The sequence below is a fragment of the Schistocerca nitens genome, chromosome 4 (assembly GCF_023898315.1).
Source record: "Schistocerca nitens isolate TAMUIC-IGC-003100 chromosome 4, iqSchNite1.1, whole genome shotgun sequence".
Taxonomy (NCBI): domain Eukaryota; kingdom Metazoa; phylum Arthropoda; class Insecta; order Orthoptera; family Acrididae; genus Schistocerca; species Schistocerca nitens.
The window spans coordinates 96,840,443-96,857,760 of NC_064617.1; the positions used below are offsets into that span (position 1 = coordinate 96,840,443).

The 17,318-nt window shown below is 37.6% G+C and overlaps 1 protein-coding gene across 4 annotated transcripts in view; it reads left to right on the forward strand.

Annotated features, from left to right (window-relative positions):
• Positions 1–16,585, forward strand: part of LOC126253427 (solute carrier family 2, facilitated glucose transporter member 1-like) — a 63,352-nt gene extending 46,767 nt beyond the window's left edge. Inside the window, exons 1-11 of one of the 4 annotated variants that reach the window (XM_049954756.1) lie at positions 2,178–2,559; positions 2,943–3,050; positions 3,132–3,292; positions 3,630–3,754; positions 3,845–3,985; positions 10,506–10,643; positions 13,605–13,807; positions 13,952–14,164; positions 14,244–14,346; positions 14,989–15,157; positions 15,284–16,585. In XM_049954756.1, the coding sequence (XP_049810713.1) occupies positions 2,398–2,559; positions 2,943–3,050; positions 3,132–3,292; positions 3,630–3,754; positions 3,845–3,985; positions 10,506–10,643; positions 13,605–13,807; positions 13,952–14,164; positions 14,244–14,346; positions 14,989–15,157; positions 15,284–15,659 (1,899 nt within the window). In that variant the 5' untranslated portion in view covers positions 2,178–2,397 and the 3' untranslated portion in view covers positions 15,660–16,585. Of the gene's footprint in view, positions 1–2,177; positions 2,560–2,942; positions 3,051–3,131; positions 3,293–3,629; positions 3,755–3,844; positions 3,986–10,505; positions 10,644–13,604; positions 13,808–13,951; positions 14,165–14,243; positions 14,347–14,988; positions 15,158–15,283 lie in introns of those variants that run through there. The other 3 variants (XM_049954757.1, XM_049954758.1, XM_049954759.1) reach the window with 3 other exon arrangements.
• Positions 16,586–17,318: the final 733 nt, after the last annotated feature.

The window sequence follows — 17,318 nt, forward strand, 5'->3', positions numbered from 1 at the left end:
AAATAAAGAAATACGTGTCCCAGCGTTTTCGGAAATTTAACCCTATGGGGATGAAATAGTGGGTGAAAGTGTAGTGGACTGTTAAGGCAGCCAGTCCACAGTGAAGTAGCCGAAAGGGCACGCGTCAACTCACGCCGTCTGGCGTTAAGTCTGGAACAGGATTCGTAATGAATGTGATAAAGAAAAGAACGTAGCTACTAGAACACTTAACTTTTATATTGTCCTTTGGTATACAGCATTCTGGATGATACAAGTGAGACTCTATCTTGAGGTACATGCAACGTTACAAATGGTTAATGGCGCCTTGCTAGGTCGTAGCCATTAACTTAGCTGAAGGCTATTCTAACTGTCTCTCGGCAAATGAGAGAAAGGCTTCGTCAGTGTAGTCGCTAGCAACGTCGTCGTACAACTGAGGCGAGTGCTAGTACGTCTCTCGAGACCTGCCTTGTGGTGGCGCAAGGTCTGCGATCCTGACAGTGGCGACACGCGGGTCCGACATGTACTAATGGACCGCGGCCGATTTAAGCTACCACCTAGCAAGTGTGGTGTCTGGCGGTGACACCACAGCAAGCTTTTTTGAAAATATATCATTATTAAATAACTTCTAAAGTATTTTTAAAGCTACAAGTATGAACATTGTTACTTGACTTCTCGTTTACAAATAAAATAATACGTGTTTCAGTGGTTTTTGAAACCCCCTAAGGGGGTGAAATGGGGGTGAGACTTTTTATGAAAATATTTTATTATGAAAGCATTTTAAATCTAAATCTATGAAAATTTAACTTTGACTTCTCAGTCAAAAATTAAAAAAATACGTGTCCACTGGTTTTGAAAATTCAACCGCTACGGGAGTGGAAGACATCAAAGATCTATTTTTGAAATTTTATAATGTTTTAAAAACTGGAGCAAAGCAGCATCTGGAATGGGTTACTTATTACGGAAAGACTTCATCGTGCAAGCAATTTTGAAGCTAAATCTATGAATATTTGCATTTGAATTATCCGTTAGAAATAAAAAAAAAACACGTCACTGTTTTAGGAAATTCACCTCCTAAGAGGATGAAATAGGGGGCGAAACGTTTTATGAAAATATTTCATTGCGAAAGCATTTTTAAAGCCAAATCTTTGAAAAATGCTGTTTGGCTTCTCGGTTAGAGATGAAAAAATACTTGTTTCGTTGTTTTTGGAAATACATCCCCTAAGGGAGTGAAATAGGTTCAGACTGTCCAAACTGCTAAGAACAGAAATTTGAAGTTTGGAGAGGGTGTGGTTCTTATATTGTAGACCTCGTTTAAGAAGGAACTGTCTGAAATTCCACTCCTAATGAGGTGAAAGCTTTGTTGAAAGTATGTTGCTATTGAGACAATTTTGTAACGAGAACTACGAAAACTGGTGTTTTGTTTCTCAGTCAGAAAAGAAAAAGTACGTGTTTCAGCATTTTTGGAAATTCATCGACTAAGGGGGTGAAATAGTAGTTGAAAGTTTTTTTGAAAAGAAATATTAAAGAACCACTAAAGGATTTTTTAAGGCTATGTCTATGACAATTGGTATTTCACTTCTCAGTTAGATATAAATATTTGTTAGGGGATGAAAATTGCTATGGAAATATCTCCACAAGAACGCAAAAGGCATGATTAACAAAATCTTTGGACTCCAGCTACCAGAAACGCTTTTTGGTCAGAAGTACGTTCGTGCTTATATTGTCTCAACTTGCTTGAAAAGCTTAGCACGTGCTGCAGTTGGTGAAAAATATCAGAATTCGATTAAATAAAACCAAAAAAATCTCAACAAACCATACAGTGTAGGCGAGCGAAGCAGCGTGCGCTAAGCTAGTAGGTTTCTATGCGGTATTGATTATTGTTTCAAAGGTGGAGCAAATTTACTCCTGCAGGGGTCAAATATCCGCTATTTACGGTAATCTATTATTAACAGAAGTTTTATCACTTTTATTACGACACTTTTCCTGTAGTTAAATTATACACCATAATATTTACACAAGACGCTAGGAGTCGACGTTCCATTTTCATCGACGTGCTCTGTCATCATATTGAACAGCGGCTCGGAAGACTGATTCCTATTGGCCGAGAGGCACCGACGCAGCGCTGTAACGACCAATGGCGGCGAAGCTGGAAATCGACCGCTGCTCCGCCAAGAGCGGTTTATACACGCGCACCAGCTGTAGCGTGCTCAGTCGTAGACTTTCTCTCAGAGGAGGAGTTGTTGTGGTCTTTCCGTCGTTTGGTGGAGAGACTTGGAAATTTTTTATCATGGTTTGCTGAGATTAAAGAAACACCTCTTGTCTGCTGCTGTTTTGTAGTCACGAACATCTGGAAGAGAGTTTCAGCAGTCAGGTTTGAGGTGGATTTCGGCTGCGGCATATAAGGTAAAAACAGCAACCATGCCGAGCACAGCGTTTTACAGCAGCAACATGTCGCTGGATCGCGCGAAGGATCTGGTGAAAGGGTCATTGAAAGCATTGAACATCGGAGGGTCTGTGGACCATAAGGATGTCGAATCCAGACAACCCATTCTGGTTGCAGAAGATAATAGCTCGAAAGGGGTAAGCTTGAGCAAATAAATCTGCTGCAGTTTTCCTCGGCATTCGTTTGTAAAATTTGATTTACATTGTCATTTATATAAGTCATGCTACATTTTGTATCATAAATTCGTATTACCTGCAGCTGTACTGAATTCTGAAAGTTTACATTCTTGTAAGTCCCTTGAACCTTTGTTATATACCGTACCTAACGAAAATACGGTAATGCCAGAACATATTCGTTGAAAAACGTCTTGTAATTGAGGCAGAAGAGCCGTTTCTGGTACAGTGCTAGCGAAATAATTTGTTCCTCTTGTAAACTAACTAGTATGTGAACGGTAGTGTTAACAAATAATCATGAAAGCGCGATATACTTTTTGTCTTACTGTCACGTACTGTGTTCACAGCAGCAGCAGGGATGGACACCATTGCTCGTCTTTGTTGGAATTATTACTGCTGTGGGTTCCTGCATTCCTGTTGGGTACAACATAGGCGTTATGAATACTCCAGCTCACGTAAGTCAAAGGGTTTGCAATGAGAAAGAGAAAATGTAATTTAAAGATTTTATGTTACAATGTTTTCTTTATCTTTTTCAGATTATCAAACAGTTCTGCAACGAGTCAGTAATAGAGACTTACGGAATCCAGATGTCTAAATCTGAACTGAACACACTCTGGTCTGTTATTGTTTCGGTCTTCCTGGTGGGTGGCATGACCGGGTCTTTGACGGGCGGTTGGGTGGCTGATCGATGGGGCAGGTAAAGTGTTTTCCCCCCAGTGTTGGCTTTCTTGTTACCCCGATAAGTTTTCTGTTCTGTTGCATTTGTATGCTATCTATCCTTGTAACCCCATAATTTGTCATTCTCCTTTTGTAATTCTTTCTGCTACTGTACATCACGTTTTAGGCCATTATCAGCATAGGCCCTAGTGCTAAAAGCTTAAGTGTCCCCAACATACAACCCTAATTTTTAAAATATAACCTACGAGTTCTTGCTAATGAATTGGGGTTGGATCATTTGGAAGAAGACACTTTCTATTTTATGGATTAGTGAAGTTAATGGAGTGTGGCACTTATTCTGTCGTGTATTTTTCTAGGAAAGCTGCAGTGGTGATCAATAATGGCCAAGGACTTGTTGCAGCAGTTTTGTTCGTCTGTTCTCGTTATGCTAAATCTGTTGAAATGCTCATAGCTGCTAGACTGATTGTAGGGCTTTCCTCTGGTGAGTTAAATGTTTAAATTGATAGAGATAATTTAGTGGTAACATCTTTTTCTTGTGTAGTATACATTGTTGTTTTTTTTTCCCTTTCAGGTCTTACAACGACCACAGTGCCTATGTATCTCACAGAAATAGCACCTGTAGCTATCCGTGGAGCCATGGGAGTGCTTTGTCCTATAGGACTTAATGTTGGGGTCCTCCTGGGCCAGATAATGGGATTGAAAGATGTGCTTGGTGAGTTATTTTCCTTTGATATTGCATGAAAAACTTGCGATTTCTGCCTGACTTCTAATGGTTCATCGTTTGTATTGCTATTCTCTTTTATGTGCACACTATATTCTGAAGAAAAAAAAAAATGATTTCGATAATGCAGTTCATGAAATTACCAGACATAGTTTCTACCAATTGTTACACTGAGATCAATTTTTAAATTAAATTTATAACTGTATCAAAGTGAACTGGGGATAATGCAGCTTCACAAAGGAATTTTGCTGTGAAAATTCCCATGATTATTCTGTTAACTCTGGATATGTCCATTTTTGTTGAGTGTGGGCTGCATGCTGTGATCCCATTGTTACATATGTTATGGTGCTTTCAGTTTGTTAGAAGGAATTAATTGATAATTGCATGTAATGAGGTGCGGGTGTGACGTTTTCGAATATGTAGAAAGCAGTGCTATGATCTATCAGTGGATTACTTTTAAGAAATCAGTCTCAAATAGAAATGTGTAACTTTCATGCACACAGACAAAACACAAACAGAAGCAGGATTGTAGCTAAACTGCTGTCTTAATTTTGGGACCTAGAGAAGGGGAGAAAAAAAAAGACGCTATGTTTATTGTAATGAAAATTAACACACAGTCAATTACCTTCATCAATTTTCCAACCTTCTTTCTCAATATTGTGATAAATTTTCTCATTATGCCTTTGGAAATAGTTTGTATGGCGATATTTATGTTTAGGTAATGTAGTGCAAAATCCCAAAGTTCAAAATTTACTTACGTGGCATGCAGATATTGTAGACATCAACATAGCTTCTTAAACTTCCGTGTGTGCACTTGCAATTAATCAAAATGTGCAGTTAGTTTCAGCTTTCAGGAAAGGGTTATTGAAACTCCTTCCATATACATCTATTCTATCATGGTGTAGCAAGATTGCGTATTAACAAGAAACTAATGGACACAGAGTTGGGTATGACAATAGTATTCCTTTATTTAGTATCCCTTAGAAGTTACATTCAGTTGGAAATGTCACTGCACATTACAGGAAGGACATTTCTTTATCAAAATTTTTAATTTTTCATTAAAAGTACATACAATATAAAAGTCGTAATATATCAATGGAAGTAGCCTGTTTTTAAAGGCAGTGATTTATGGCACATGTTTGTACTAATGTGAAAATGTTCCTGTTGTGCTACATTTATTTTTTTCCATTCTGATTAACTGTTTGCCATTTGTGCTGAAGTAAATGTATTGTTTTGCCTCTCCTTGACCTTTGTAGAAAGGAGTCTTGTAGTATGGAATATTGAACACATTTACAAGCTAAATTTTAAAACAGAGTATTGATGAAATTATTTTTAATAATTCGGTTTTCAGTATGATGATTTTGAAAAATTTCAAAGGCTCCTTTCTCTTCTGCCACCAACAATATTTAATTCCTTGTGTTCTTTCATTAATACTGAGTTTGGTGGTTTGAAGTTTTACAGTCAGGGAGCCACTTTAGAGGTATGTATGGCCTCTTTTTTTTTTTTTCCTATTTGAGACGAAGTCTGCTGTCATTCATCGTATCGGTGCTCTCAGAGCAGTTTTACGGTATTTGTACTAAAGCCTGAAGGTTGTTCAAATAATACATATTGTATTTTGAAACTTAAGAATGTGGCTTACATGCCCTGAACTATTAAGTGGTGGTAGGCTACCTATAAAACGTATAGCATACTGTAAAGGGGAGGGGGGTGGGGGGTGCTTTGCAAGGAGTTGTGGGACATACATTAACTTCCTCCTCATTCTCATTGCAAATCCTTCTGGTTTCATTTAATTTTTTAGTTTTTACAGATAGGGCTAACACCCTGTGATGATACTTTTTTCTATAGTAATTTATTTGAACAACTTTTGCATTTTCTTAGTTCATAATGCAGTTGCAAAAGGGGTTCTGTTATTGATATTGTAAATTGCAGTAGTTCAGTACCCCCTCCACAGATCTCCAACAAAATACTACAGTATAGCTATTTCCTAAAATAACTCCTTTTGCACTTGTGTTAAAACAGCCACAACAGCAGCATAAGCCTTTGTAGAATGAAATATTTTCTTTTTACATGCTCTATGCTGAAGGGTGCAGCGACTAAGGTTGGTAAGTTGTTGGCTTTGCTGAGCCATGATGCCTGATCCACCAGGATGACCTTAACAGCAGCGGTCTGGGTCCTGAGGGCAGCGCGTGTTAAGGTGAGGAGGGAGAGGATACAATAAATTGACCCTGCAGGTGTGGGCTGTTGTGGTCATCTTATTGTAACTTGCCCCTAAAAGATGGGTTGTAAGTAACATTTTCTTTGTTATGCTTTTTTATTTGTTACAGCTGTCATCTAATGCTTCGTGGATCATTCGTGTTATCTGTAAAATAAGAGTATGGGAATTGCATGAAAAATATTTCAGCCAAGATTTGAGTTTTTTGTAACTGAAGTCTCATTAACATCAAAAATTTAGTTGACTGATGATACAATCCTTGGATGAGGAATTTTGGGTAGCACTCAAAAAGAAGGCAAGGTTGGTGGTACAGGGCCCAGTGCTGGGTTGTGAGCATTACACCCTAGTCTTCTTAGTGACTGAAGGCTTCATGATTCCTCCAATCCAACAATTCTGAATTTGTTTTATTTGATGGGCACATGGCCCACAAAACAACTCTTGACTGTAGTGTTGTACAAAGTCATTTGGAGATTATGCTCAGGTTAATTGTTTGGAAGAGAAATTAATAGTACATACTGAAACATATATAAGTAGGTGTAAATTTAATTTGAGCAATTTGTGAATGTGTCAAAAATAACTAAGATCTGTTGTTCATCAGTGCTTGACTGGCCAAAGATAACAGTTTCATATGCTGATACGCAGATAAGAAATAGTGTGGTGTGTGTGTGTGGTGTGTGTGTTTCCTAGAGTTGTAGTTAGGCATTAAATGATTATATTTTAAATACAATAATGTTTGTAGTAATTATAAGGCCAGGATTAATTTTCCTGTAAGGCTAACTCTGAGAAAAAGAAGAAATAAAGCTATCTGAATACAGATTCTCTTAGCCTTCAGTTCAGGGGACAATCAGAAGTATTGGCCACTCAAAAAGAAACATTTGCTGATGTCATTTACAATTTGTTTTGTTGTTGTCGTTCTTACTGTAAAGACAGTCAGAAAAGGCATGGTAAAAAGGGAAGAAGTTGGTGTTACATTCATATAATGGTTCATTTAGACATTGTAATTTGACACAGCAGGCATGGAGTGCTCGTTTTGTATTTAGAATTTATATTTATTAAGCTGTTGACAGTGGAATAAGTTTTTCATCACTATAAGGTGACTGAAAATTTGTGTATGTACACTATAATACTTGCAGAGTTGAGCACCATTGCAAATCTAATTGAACTGGTATTACTGATTATTGAGAGCACTAAAGTTTATTAGCAGCAGTTTCCACATAGGTCTTGTGTAGAGTGGGTGGTTGTGCTATTTTTTGAGGCATTCTCATTGTATTGAAAATTGTAGTTAGAGAATTGCAAAAGCTAGAATTTGGCTAGCATTAATATGGCGTTAACAGTAGTGGTGACAACTGTAATCAGACTGGCAACTGAATTGAATAAAGACAAACGATGAGCTATCTGATCAACACTGCACAGTGTTGTCGTGTTTGATATTCAGTGACTGAATAACTGCTAACTGTTTTCCAAATCTACTGAACTGTGTTGACGTCTTTTACGAAATGCACTGTCAGTCATATCTTATTTGTTTTCACTTTTACTAATATTGTTTTTAATTCAGGTAATAAGATTAGACATTACCTTTCGTAAGCATTGTTGTGTGTAAAATGGCAGGAATTCTTATAATTGCTTGCAGTATATTTTGTTCGTAAGTTCAAAATTGTGGGATTTACACTGCATACATTCCATAGAACATAAAGAAACCTTGAATAATGTGAAACAGCTTTCCAAAGTGCCCCAGGAATGTGCACTCTGAAAATATATTTGAAATAGAAATAATTGTTTTTTGTATACTGAAATAAGGCAAGGTACATAGTAGAGTGATTTAATGCTTTCCAAGCAGCTGTTCATAAAGGTAGAGATTTGCATAAATAAAGGTTAGTTGCTTATGTTGAACATTCTGTACCACAGAGCAGTTAGAGGAAGTCAAAGTATGTGTATTGATATGCAAGTGAAATAGGACACCTTATATTCGCCATAATGCAAGAAAATGATTTTAGTTGATAATGGATATACAGATTAACAAAATTGGTTCAGTAAAAATAAAGCACTCCATGCATTAGTTCTGCTGAGGCAACCTTTGTACTAGACTATTTTGATTATAGAATATTGGAGAAAGTTGGGCGTACATTGATATTTATTTTGAAAATTAAGTATGCTAATGTAATAGTCTGCGAAATTATATATCTGTTCACTGCATAGGTGCTGAAGCAGTGTGTTGCAATACAATTTAGGTGGTCTTTCTTTATCTCAAGTTAGAAAACTGACTGCTACAACAGTTATGTTGAACATTTACATTATGGTATCCCCAGACTGAAATAATTGTTGGACCATTGATGCACATTTCGGAATTGAAGAAGGCATTAGCCAATTCAAAAATTTGACAGTTAAGAAAGACAAAGAAAATGTACGCTGAACTTTGTGTATATTTACAAAATACCAACCTAGCATGTATGTTTTACAAAGTACCAATCAAGTATAAGTATCAAATTGTTTTTTCTAATAGTAGCAATGATATTAATGTGAAAGCAGATTTTCAATTTTTTTTCCACACGTTTATGTCTTATTTCAGTATGTACTTATGTTGTCATTTTAATTTCAGTTTGCTACTATTAGGAAAGACAGACAAATATAAACATTAGTCATTAACATTGTTATGTGCAGTAGAACATCTCATTAGTGTGCTACTGTACAACCAATGAAGTAATCTACACACATTGGAAGCTGTTCTGTCATGTTGCAGGCTGAAACAGTGAAGCTCATACCGTCAGTATCAGTTCCTATTACTATTTTTTTAGCTGCATAGACTTTTATTATTGATATAGATAATCCATTGTTCTTCATGAGTGACTTTTTTAATGTTCTTTTAGTGTTCTTAGAACTGAGTAAAGCGTTTTATCATGTGGTTGATTTGCATCATATAAGAATGTTCCATGTAGCTACCACAATAAGGTTTTTGAGCCTTTTACTTTGGTTTGTTGGTTATTCGCATAATGAGACTATTCTGCTGCACAAAATTTGTAATCTGCCATTAGCACATAAACTTATAATGTTAAGATGTATAATACATTTGGATGAACAAGGCTTAAGGCCAAATCATTGTGATTGCTTCTCACAGCTCTCTTGTATCAGGGGTAGAAGTAGGATAAACGTAGTTGTTTGCAAAGTTTGAGGAATGTTAAAGTACTTTGATGCTATGTTAAAAGAATAAGAAAGCGTTCTAAAACTTCTGTCGAGTGATTCAAAGTTTTTTTTTTTTTTTTTTTTTTTTTTTTTTTTTTTTTTTTTTTTAAGAGTTCCAAATTTAAATCGGAAGTTTCTTAAGCCTCAAACCATCTGATATTGCTAGATATTTGATGCTTTATGTACAACATTTTCAGATTCTACCTTTTCATTACGGTAGATGCATAGGCTCTGCTTAGCAGTTACACTGATCATTGCAAAATTATTTACTGTAGCAGATTAGTTGCATCATACCAATTTGTCAGGCATAGTGAGTTTCTCTGCAATGATCTAGTTTCTCTCTCTTTGGCACTCATTTTGTCAAAAATTAAACTTATGAAATTGAAGAATATTATACCCAGAGAATAAATTTCCACTATTTCAGATTGCTGCACTCTTCCTTATTAAAAGTAGATGTGAAAGTACAGTGCAACAGACTGATGCCTATACACTTCAAAGTTTCACAAGTTATTTTCACTACTCTTTCCAAGGCACCTCAGGAAACTGCATTTTCTCTACTTGAGTGGAACAGTCATTTGATCAATTGAAATCAGTCTCGGCGAAAAGAATGATGTGAGAGTTGTGAAATGACTGGGAAAGTGGTTAGACAGGTTTGTTTACCTGTAAAGGCAGAACTAAAATTTTGGAAAATGAAATAAAGTCACTTAGTCAAACTTAAGATGAAACTGTGTGTCAAACATACAGCTAATTTTCACAAATATAATGTAGTGAAGATTAGTGGAAGATTTTTAAGATGGCAGCTGTGACTGGATCACAATTTCCCAATTGTGATTTGTTGAGCATTTTTGCTTGGACCCTGCCTGAGCACTATCCTTTCGTCATTTTGAATTTCCTCTTGCAGCGATTTCTTTTCACTGTGACCAAATAACTAAGTCTTTGGAAAAAACTGCCTAAGATTGAAGCACTTGCATTGCTGCTTGCATGTCTTTACCTCAGATGCTGCTCAGTGGGAGCCTTACCATCAAAATTCATTCAGGGCATCTGGTCTGTGCCAGGTGACTGCAAAATAAAAGGAAGTCTGATATTACTGACATTACTAATTTGTTTTTCTTTTCCTTTCAGGAGTTGAAGAAACCTGGCACTTTCTTCTTGGACTGTATGCCATTCCAGTACTCCTGTCAGTATGTGGTATTTGCTTCTTGCCGGAAAGCCCTAAATATCTTTGTGTGATACGTGGTGAAGAACAGAGGGCAAAAATGGGTGAGTAATTGAGCGTTCTTGTAAATACACTGCTCAAAACAATTAGGGGATCAAGTGAGGGATACACAATAGACATATGGAAACTTTTTTTTTTTCCCTTCAGATATTGGTTAAAATTGTAATTTGTGTGTGATACACTGAGATAATTTGCTGCCTTCACTTGAGGTTTATGTGACGTTTAGGTAGAGTGAGGCACCATGGGGCTACCATAAGAGTGAAACAGTCACTCTCGTTGCTCTCTGATGTGATGTGTGATCACCTTGGACGGCCAGTATAGCTGCACACTGGTGTGGCATGGACAGTATGAGGTTATCAATCAGCTATTGAGGGATACTTGGCTATTCTTCTGTGAGTGCAATATCTAGATCTGCAACAGTTGTGGGAGATGCTGGTCTGGCTGCAACGCATCTGCTAAATCCATCGCAGACACGCTTAATCGGGTTTAAGTCCGGTGAACAAGCTGGCCACTCCATTCGTGCAATTCCCTCAGCTTCAAGCATGTTGTTCACCAGTGCAGCTCTGGGGGACTAGAATTAACAGCCACCAGAAGGAACCCGTCTCCTATGGCACCAGTGTAGGGCACAGTAAAAGTCTAAGGATCTCACTCTATACCTCCGAGCAGTTAAAGCACCATTCTGAACGGCATAAAGGTCCGTATGTCTGCCAACACTGACTCCTGCCCACATCATTCGTCCACCACCACGATATGGCGATATTTCCTGCACATAGGCAGGATTGTTCAGGGTTCCACGTTCTCTCCAGATGAGGGAACGACAATTCTACGGCTGAATACAAAATCTTGACTCATTTGTGAACAGCACTCGGCGCCATGTGTTAAGTCTCCAATCCTGATGTTTCTCTACCCAGTTTCTGCAGGCTAAATGGTGCCGTGGTTTTAATAGGACAAACACCATAGGCCTCTGTGCATAGAGGACACATTCCCAAAGGCAGATTTCGGACTGTGTGTGTTGGTATTGCGCGTCCTGTTGCTGCCTGGAGGATGTGTTGCAGCTGCGTTGCATTCAGCATCCTGTCACGACGGGCTGTTAACCGAAGATAACGGTCATCTCTTGCTGATGTTACCCATCGACAACCTTAGCCTTGCTTCTTTTAACGGTTCCTAGTGTCCTATGGTTCTCCATATGCCATAGCTTCGGTTAAGTTGCATTGTTGTTGCATTGCAGTACCTGCTCACTACACTATCTGAATCCAACTGCTTGTGTAATTCATAATTTGTTTGGTAGAGTAAACACAAGCCAACACCAACCCCCTCTGGAGCAACTTTCCATTATTACCACTAGCTCGGCAACTGTAATGTTGTTGCCTTCACTCCGTAGAACTGACAGAAAGACGTTGAACCATTTTAGTTCATTCTGCCAATGACAATACTTCAGAACCTAGATATCTCAACTGATCCCCTAATTGTCTTGATCAGTGTATGTTCTATGAATTATTGATAATTGCAGTGGTATTTTTTGCTTGATGGCTCTGTAAAATTTGACCTCTTGGGCTAAAATAGTAATATTTTGTGTGTGTGTGTGTGTGTGTGTGTGTGTGTGTGTGTGTGTGTGTGTGTGTGTGTGTGTGTGTGTGTGTGGGCGCGCTCAACTTAGAGCTGCCTCTCGAGGTGTTTGCATCTGTATTACCGTGTAACTTTGACTGAACTGAAATGTATGAACTTGAAAATTTTCATGATATGAAGCATCTTCTTAACAAATTAGTAGCCTGTTTAACATTTCCAGTAACTTAACTTCAAACACCTGTGCCTGTAATGGCAGGTATGACTGAACTTACAAAATTACTATTCACTTCCAGTGCAACACTTGAAACAGATTAGGCCAAAGATTCATATCAGCATAAGCAGATGCACATAATTTGCACACGTTAGTGGAAGAAGTCATTTCCACGCCATTTAGTAAGGCACAGTTCTTGAAATCACTCTTCTCCAAACTTATTCAGAGTCGCCTGATAAACATATTGCATGTGTTTTCTACATTGTCTCAACCAAGTTGCCTGAAGTAATTATAACGTTGTACAATGCATGTATATGAAAGGGTAATTTCATATCAGCAGGAACCCTAGGAAGCAGGAGAGATGGTACACAGGGTATACACAAGATTGCACAACAGTTAATGTGTTAGTGCCTTGTGGGATTTGAGAGTAGTTTCCTATCTTACGTTGTTGTTCAGTGTGTTATCTACTAGAGTTCCTTGTCTTTTTGTACTGAATTTCCTTGTATGAAAATCTTTACAACTTGTATTCTCGGGCATCAGGACTGTGAGTAGGGTAAGCCACTTCACAGCTGGAAAATAGTAAGCTCCTGTCCTGATGATCCACTCGCAGGACACTACAGACGTGACAGTACAGGAACTTGATAGATACTGTAGTAACATTATTATTTTACGTATGTTAAATTTTTTAACAATTATGGATCCTAGTTAAGTGTGCTTTTTGGACTTTCTCACTTGTGGCATTTGACTTGCATCAGAACATTCTGCACTGGTAGGCAACAAGTTGGTTGTGGTACAGCTGCCTGCTGCATCAGTGAAAATGCTTAAGATTTAGAGAAGGCTCTGTCACGTGAAACAAATGGGGTGGGGGGGGGGGGTGAAGAGAAGTTGTAAAAGTAACTCATCATTACCAAAAAGTGGATTCAATTACCAGAATTATCTTCCTGGTAAGGACGTCTCTCAACAGCAGTGAGCAGTCATTTATCTGGATACTAATTGGGAATTGTGGGTGACAACTCCATTCCACTAAAACATTTAACAGTAAAATAAAGCTGTAATAACATTGTGGCCAGACATAGAGGAAGAATAGTGTTAACTAAAAATTTGTTATATTGGGAAAAAAAGAAGGAAACCTACAGGGGAACATGTCAGTGGCAATGGTAATACAAGTAAATTGTGCAGATGTATTGAAGGAAGTATGGCTTCTCCTACTGACTTGCCTTGGTTGCAGAGCTGTGCAGACTGCGTGGAACTTCACCAGAAGCTGTGGAAGGTGAAATGCGAGAACTGCGACAGGGTCGTGCTGCCATTCAGGGACCTGCGGAAGTAAAAGAATGGGGAGCAGGCAAGGTGCTCACTTCACCGTCTCTCATGCTGCCATTACTTCTAGTTTGTTCCATGCAGTTTGGACAACAGTGCAGTGGAATAAATGCTGTGAGTATCTAGACACACACAATTCTGAATGTAGGAATGTTTGTATATCATTAGCAGCAGTTTAATTTGTACAATATTTTGCAATTACTGTCTTCATTTGTAATTCTTTCCAGATGGTATGTTTGACACTTTTTTCCTCCATAGGTGTTCTACTACTCAGTTACCATATTCAAAAGTGCTGGGCTGTCAACAGATGCTAGTCAGTTTGCAACAATTGGTGCAGGAGGTGTGAATCTGTTGGTCACAATGTTGGCTGTCCCTTTGCTGAACAGGTTCGGCCGTCGTTATTTGGTACTGCTTAGCTGCTGGACTGCAACACTCTGTCTAGTGGTTCTCTGCGTCTCAATTACCTACATTGTGAGTTGTGGCCTTTATTACCGTATTTATATTACTGTCATAACTGTTGAAGATTTCATTATGCCTTTTCACTTTACAGACCTCTACTTCTTGGATGCCTTATTTCTGCATATTTGCTGTCCTTTCGTACGTTTTCTGTTATGGACTTGGTTTGGGACCCATTCCCTATTTTATTGGTTCAGGTAAGGGTACTGACAAATTATAAATTAACTTGGATGAAAGCGAGCTGCCTAATACATTTATTTTAAGGACACATTATTTCATTAGCTTTTATGAGAAAAGCAAATTAAAAACTTAAAAATTTGTTGATTGGATATTGAAGCATTGAAAACTGAGGCCTGAAAGTACAAGCTGAGCAAAGAAGAGAGAAACTTCAAAAAATCTCTGCTTTCTTTGTACTGTCAATATATCTTTTTTGTAATGCATGAAGAATTGTGTAAGGATCTCTTTACCACGTCCCTGTTTATGTAATTTAGCCGGTATCATAAGATGTAGCCAGTGTCAAATGAGGGTAAATCCAGCATGGAATAATGACAATATTATGCAAAGGATAGATCGCTACTCACAGTATAGCGGAGATGTCACAGACAGGCACAACAAGACAGCTAAACACGAAAGCTTTTGGCCAGGAGCTCTTTTTAAACACACACATGCACAAGACCACATTCTCTGGCTGCCTGGGTGAGGAGTCTTCTCAGCATCTCTGCTATATAATGAGTAGCAATTTATTCTTTACATAATATGTATCCATTGTCTTTTGAGTTGATGTTGGTAAAGGCAATGTGTATATTGATTTGATAGAAACATATCTGCTTTTGTTACAGAGCTGTTTGAGACCGGACCACGGCCAATAGCTATGGCATTTGGCAGTATGTCAAACTGGGCAGGGAACTTCATAATTGGAATGACTTTCCCATGGCTACAGAGTGTGATTGGTCAGTTTTCATTCCTGCTATTTGCAGTGACAACTGCTCTCTTATCCGCTTTCTTAAAGTAAGTACCTTCAACTGTATTCTTTCTAATAGTTCTATTGTTAGTAATACTTCTGTGTATTTGAAGAAAAAACTGTTACACCGAGGAATCTGCAATATTTCAATGTATCTGTCTGCTTTCTTCTAGGTTCTATTTTCCAGAAACAAAGGGAACGAGGATTTCGGACATTGCAGATATGCTCAAATATGGATTCAGGAGCAAAATATATTCTGCACCTGCTTTCTCTGGCTCGGTGGGAAATCTTGAAACAGCAGTAGCGAAATCTGAGCTGAATCCGAATGTTGGACAGCTACACAATGCAGGAAATGAACCCCTCGTCCTTGTCCTTCCTCAGAATGATGATGTGAAGATACCAATAACTCCTAGCCATCACAGCCTCCCCCTAACTCCCAGTCACCACACATTGCCCCGCATCATGCCCAGTATTCCAGAGAAGCTGTCTGATATGGCACATGAGGGGCTGCAGATGCCAGACACAGAAGAACATAATGACCAACTGTAGATTATTTCTCACTTCATCTGAATACAAAAAGATAAAAAGCAATTGTGATAATAGGTTAAGACAATGTAACTTCGTGGTTACATGGTGCTCTCTGGTTTCTCCTGTTCTCGAAATACTCCAACTTTATACTTCGCTGCATTCATATACCTCAGAACAAAATGAGCACTGTCACTAGAGCACCAAGCTTAGAATAAGATCATCTAATTAATTTAATGTAATTCATCAATCATGAAGTTTATTTGCATTTAAAAATGTGTACTGTTTCAAATATTGATCAGTATTTCTTTTTTATGGTATATTCTGTGTAGTGATTGTGAGAGAGTATTTTAGTAATTGTAGAAGTGTACATGTATTTATTTGACAATATGGATTTATTGAATAAGTGATTGTTCCATTAAAATTACGATAATTTATCATTTTATATGCCATAATTTTTTTGTAACTATTAACTCATTATGCTGTGAACTGAATTATATAGTATGCAGTTTGATCATTGTGAGAAACTTCATCTTGAGTTCAAATTTTATTGTAATGACCAGAAAAGAGAGCAGATATATCTTAAGATTACTGATGTTTTAATCAGTGTAGTTTCAGCTTAAGGCACACTGTACAACAACAATTTGGGTCGGTAGTAATTCCTTGAAGTAGCAATGCATTGTTACTCTACTCATCTATGATAAACCTAAGATCTTAGAAACTGAAACAGCAGTAACTATAGCAGTAACTATATCAGTGGCTATCAATGTCAAAGAAATTTTGAACTTAGTTAGTGATCAAACTGTTCGTATTTCGTCACGGAGAATTACATCCCACAGTAAATTGTGTTGGTACAGTGGAAAAAGTGTGTATTTGGTAATACAAAAGTGATTGAAGTGATTGTGCTGTGGTACTAATTTTACACTGCAAATAAATTTTTTATATTTGTATCAATGTGTTGCTTCTTTTTATGCACAACAGTGTTGTAGGGAAATAAATTTTTTGTGAGTGATTTAAAAGATCAGAATTTGTTACTGCTGTTGGGAGTTTGTATGGTTATTCAGCTTTACTGTAACTGAAAGAACAAGCCGTGAGACTAGAGTTCTGTAAACATATTACCTCCTATTGTAGTTTCAGTAGAAGCGGGGAGTTTATAAGGAAATATAAATACGACAGCATTGTTATTCTGGAACTCTGTGGTAGATTTCTGTGTTACACTGTTTGACACTGGAATTCTTATGAAAAAATAAAAAAAATAATGAATTATTGACCTACAGGGAATAGATCAATAGACATACAAAAAGAGAAAGCAGTTACATCAAATAGAAATTAACACTAGACAGTAGACATGCTGAAGAAGAGCATGTAATAGGCAGATGCCTAATACTTTCTGCTAGGTCATGTACACTTTTTTTTTTTTTTTTTCTCTCCCAAATTGGCAGATTGATTTTGTATGAGAGTGCTTTGGCGTTTTATTTCTTTCACATTATCATCCAATACAGTGATTTAACGTAACCTGTACTTAAGTCTGACATCGAAAGCCATGGAGTTTAGAATTAAATGACATCTCTGCATACACTGTGTGCTTTGCAACTTGACCGTAATTCACTTACTTCGTAGACATGAAGTTGGAAAGCATACTACTTGTTTGCCTATACATACATACACACATACTTAGCAAAT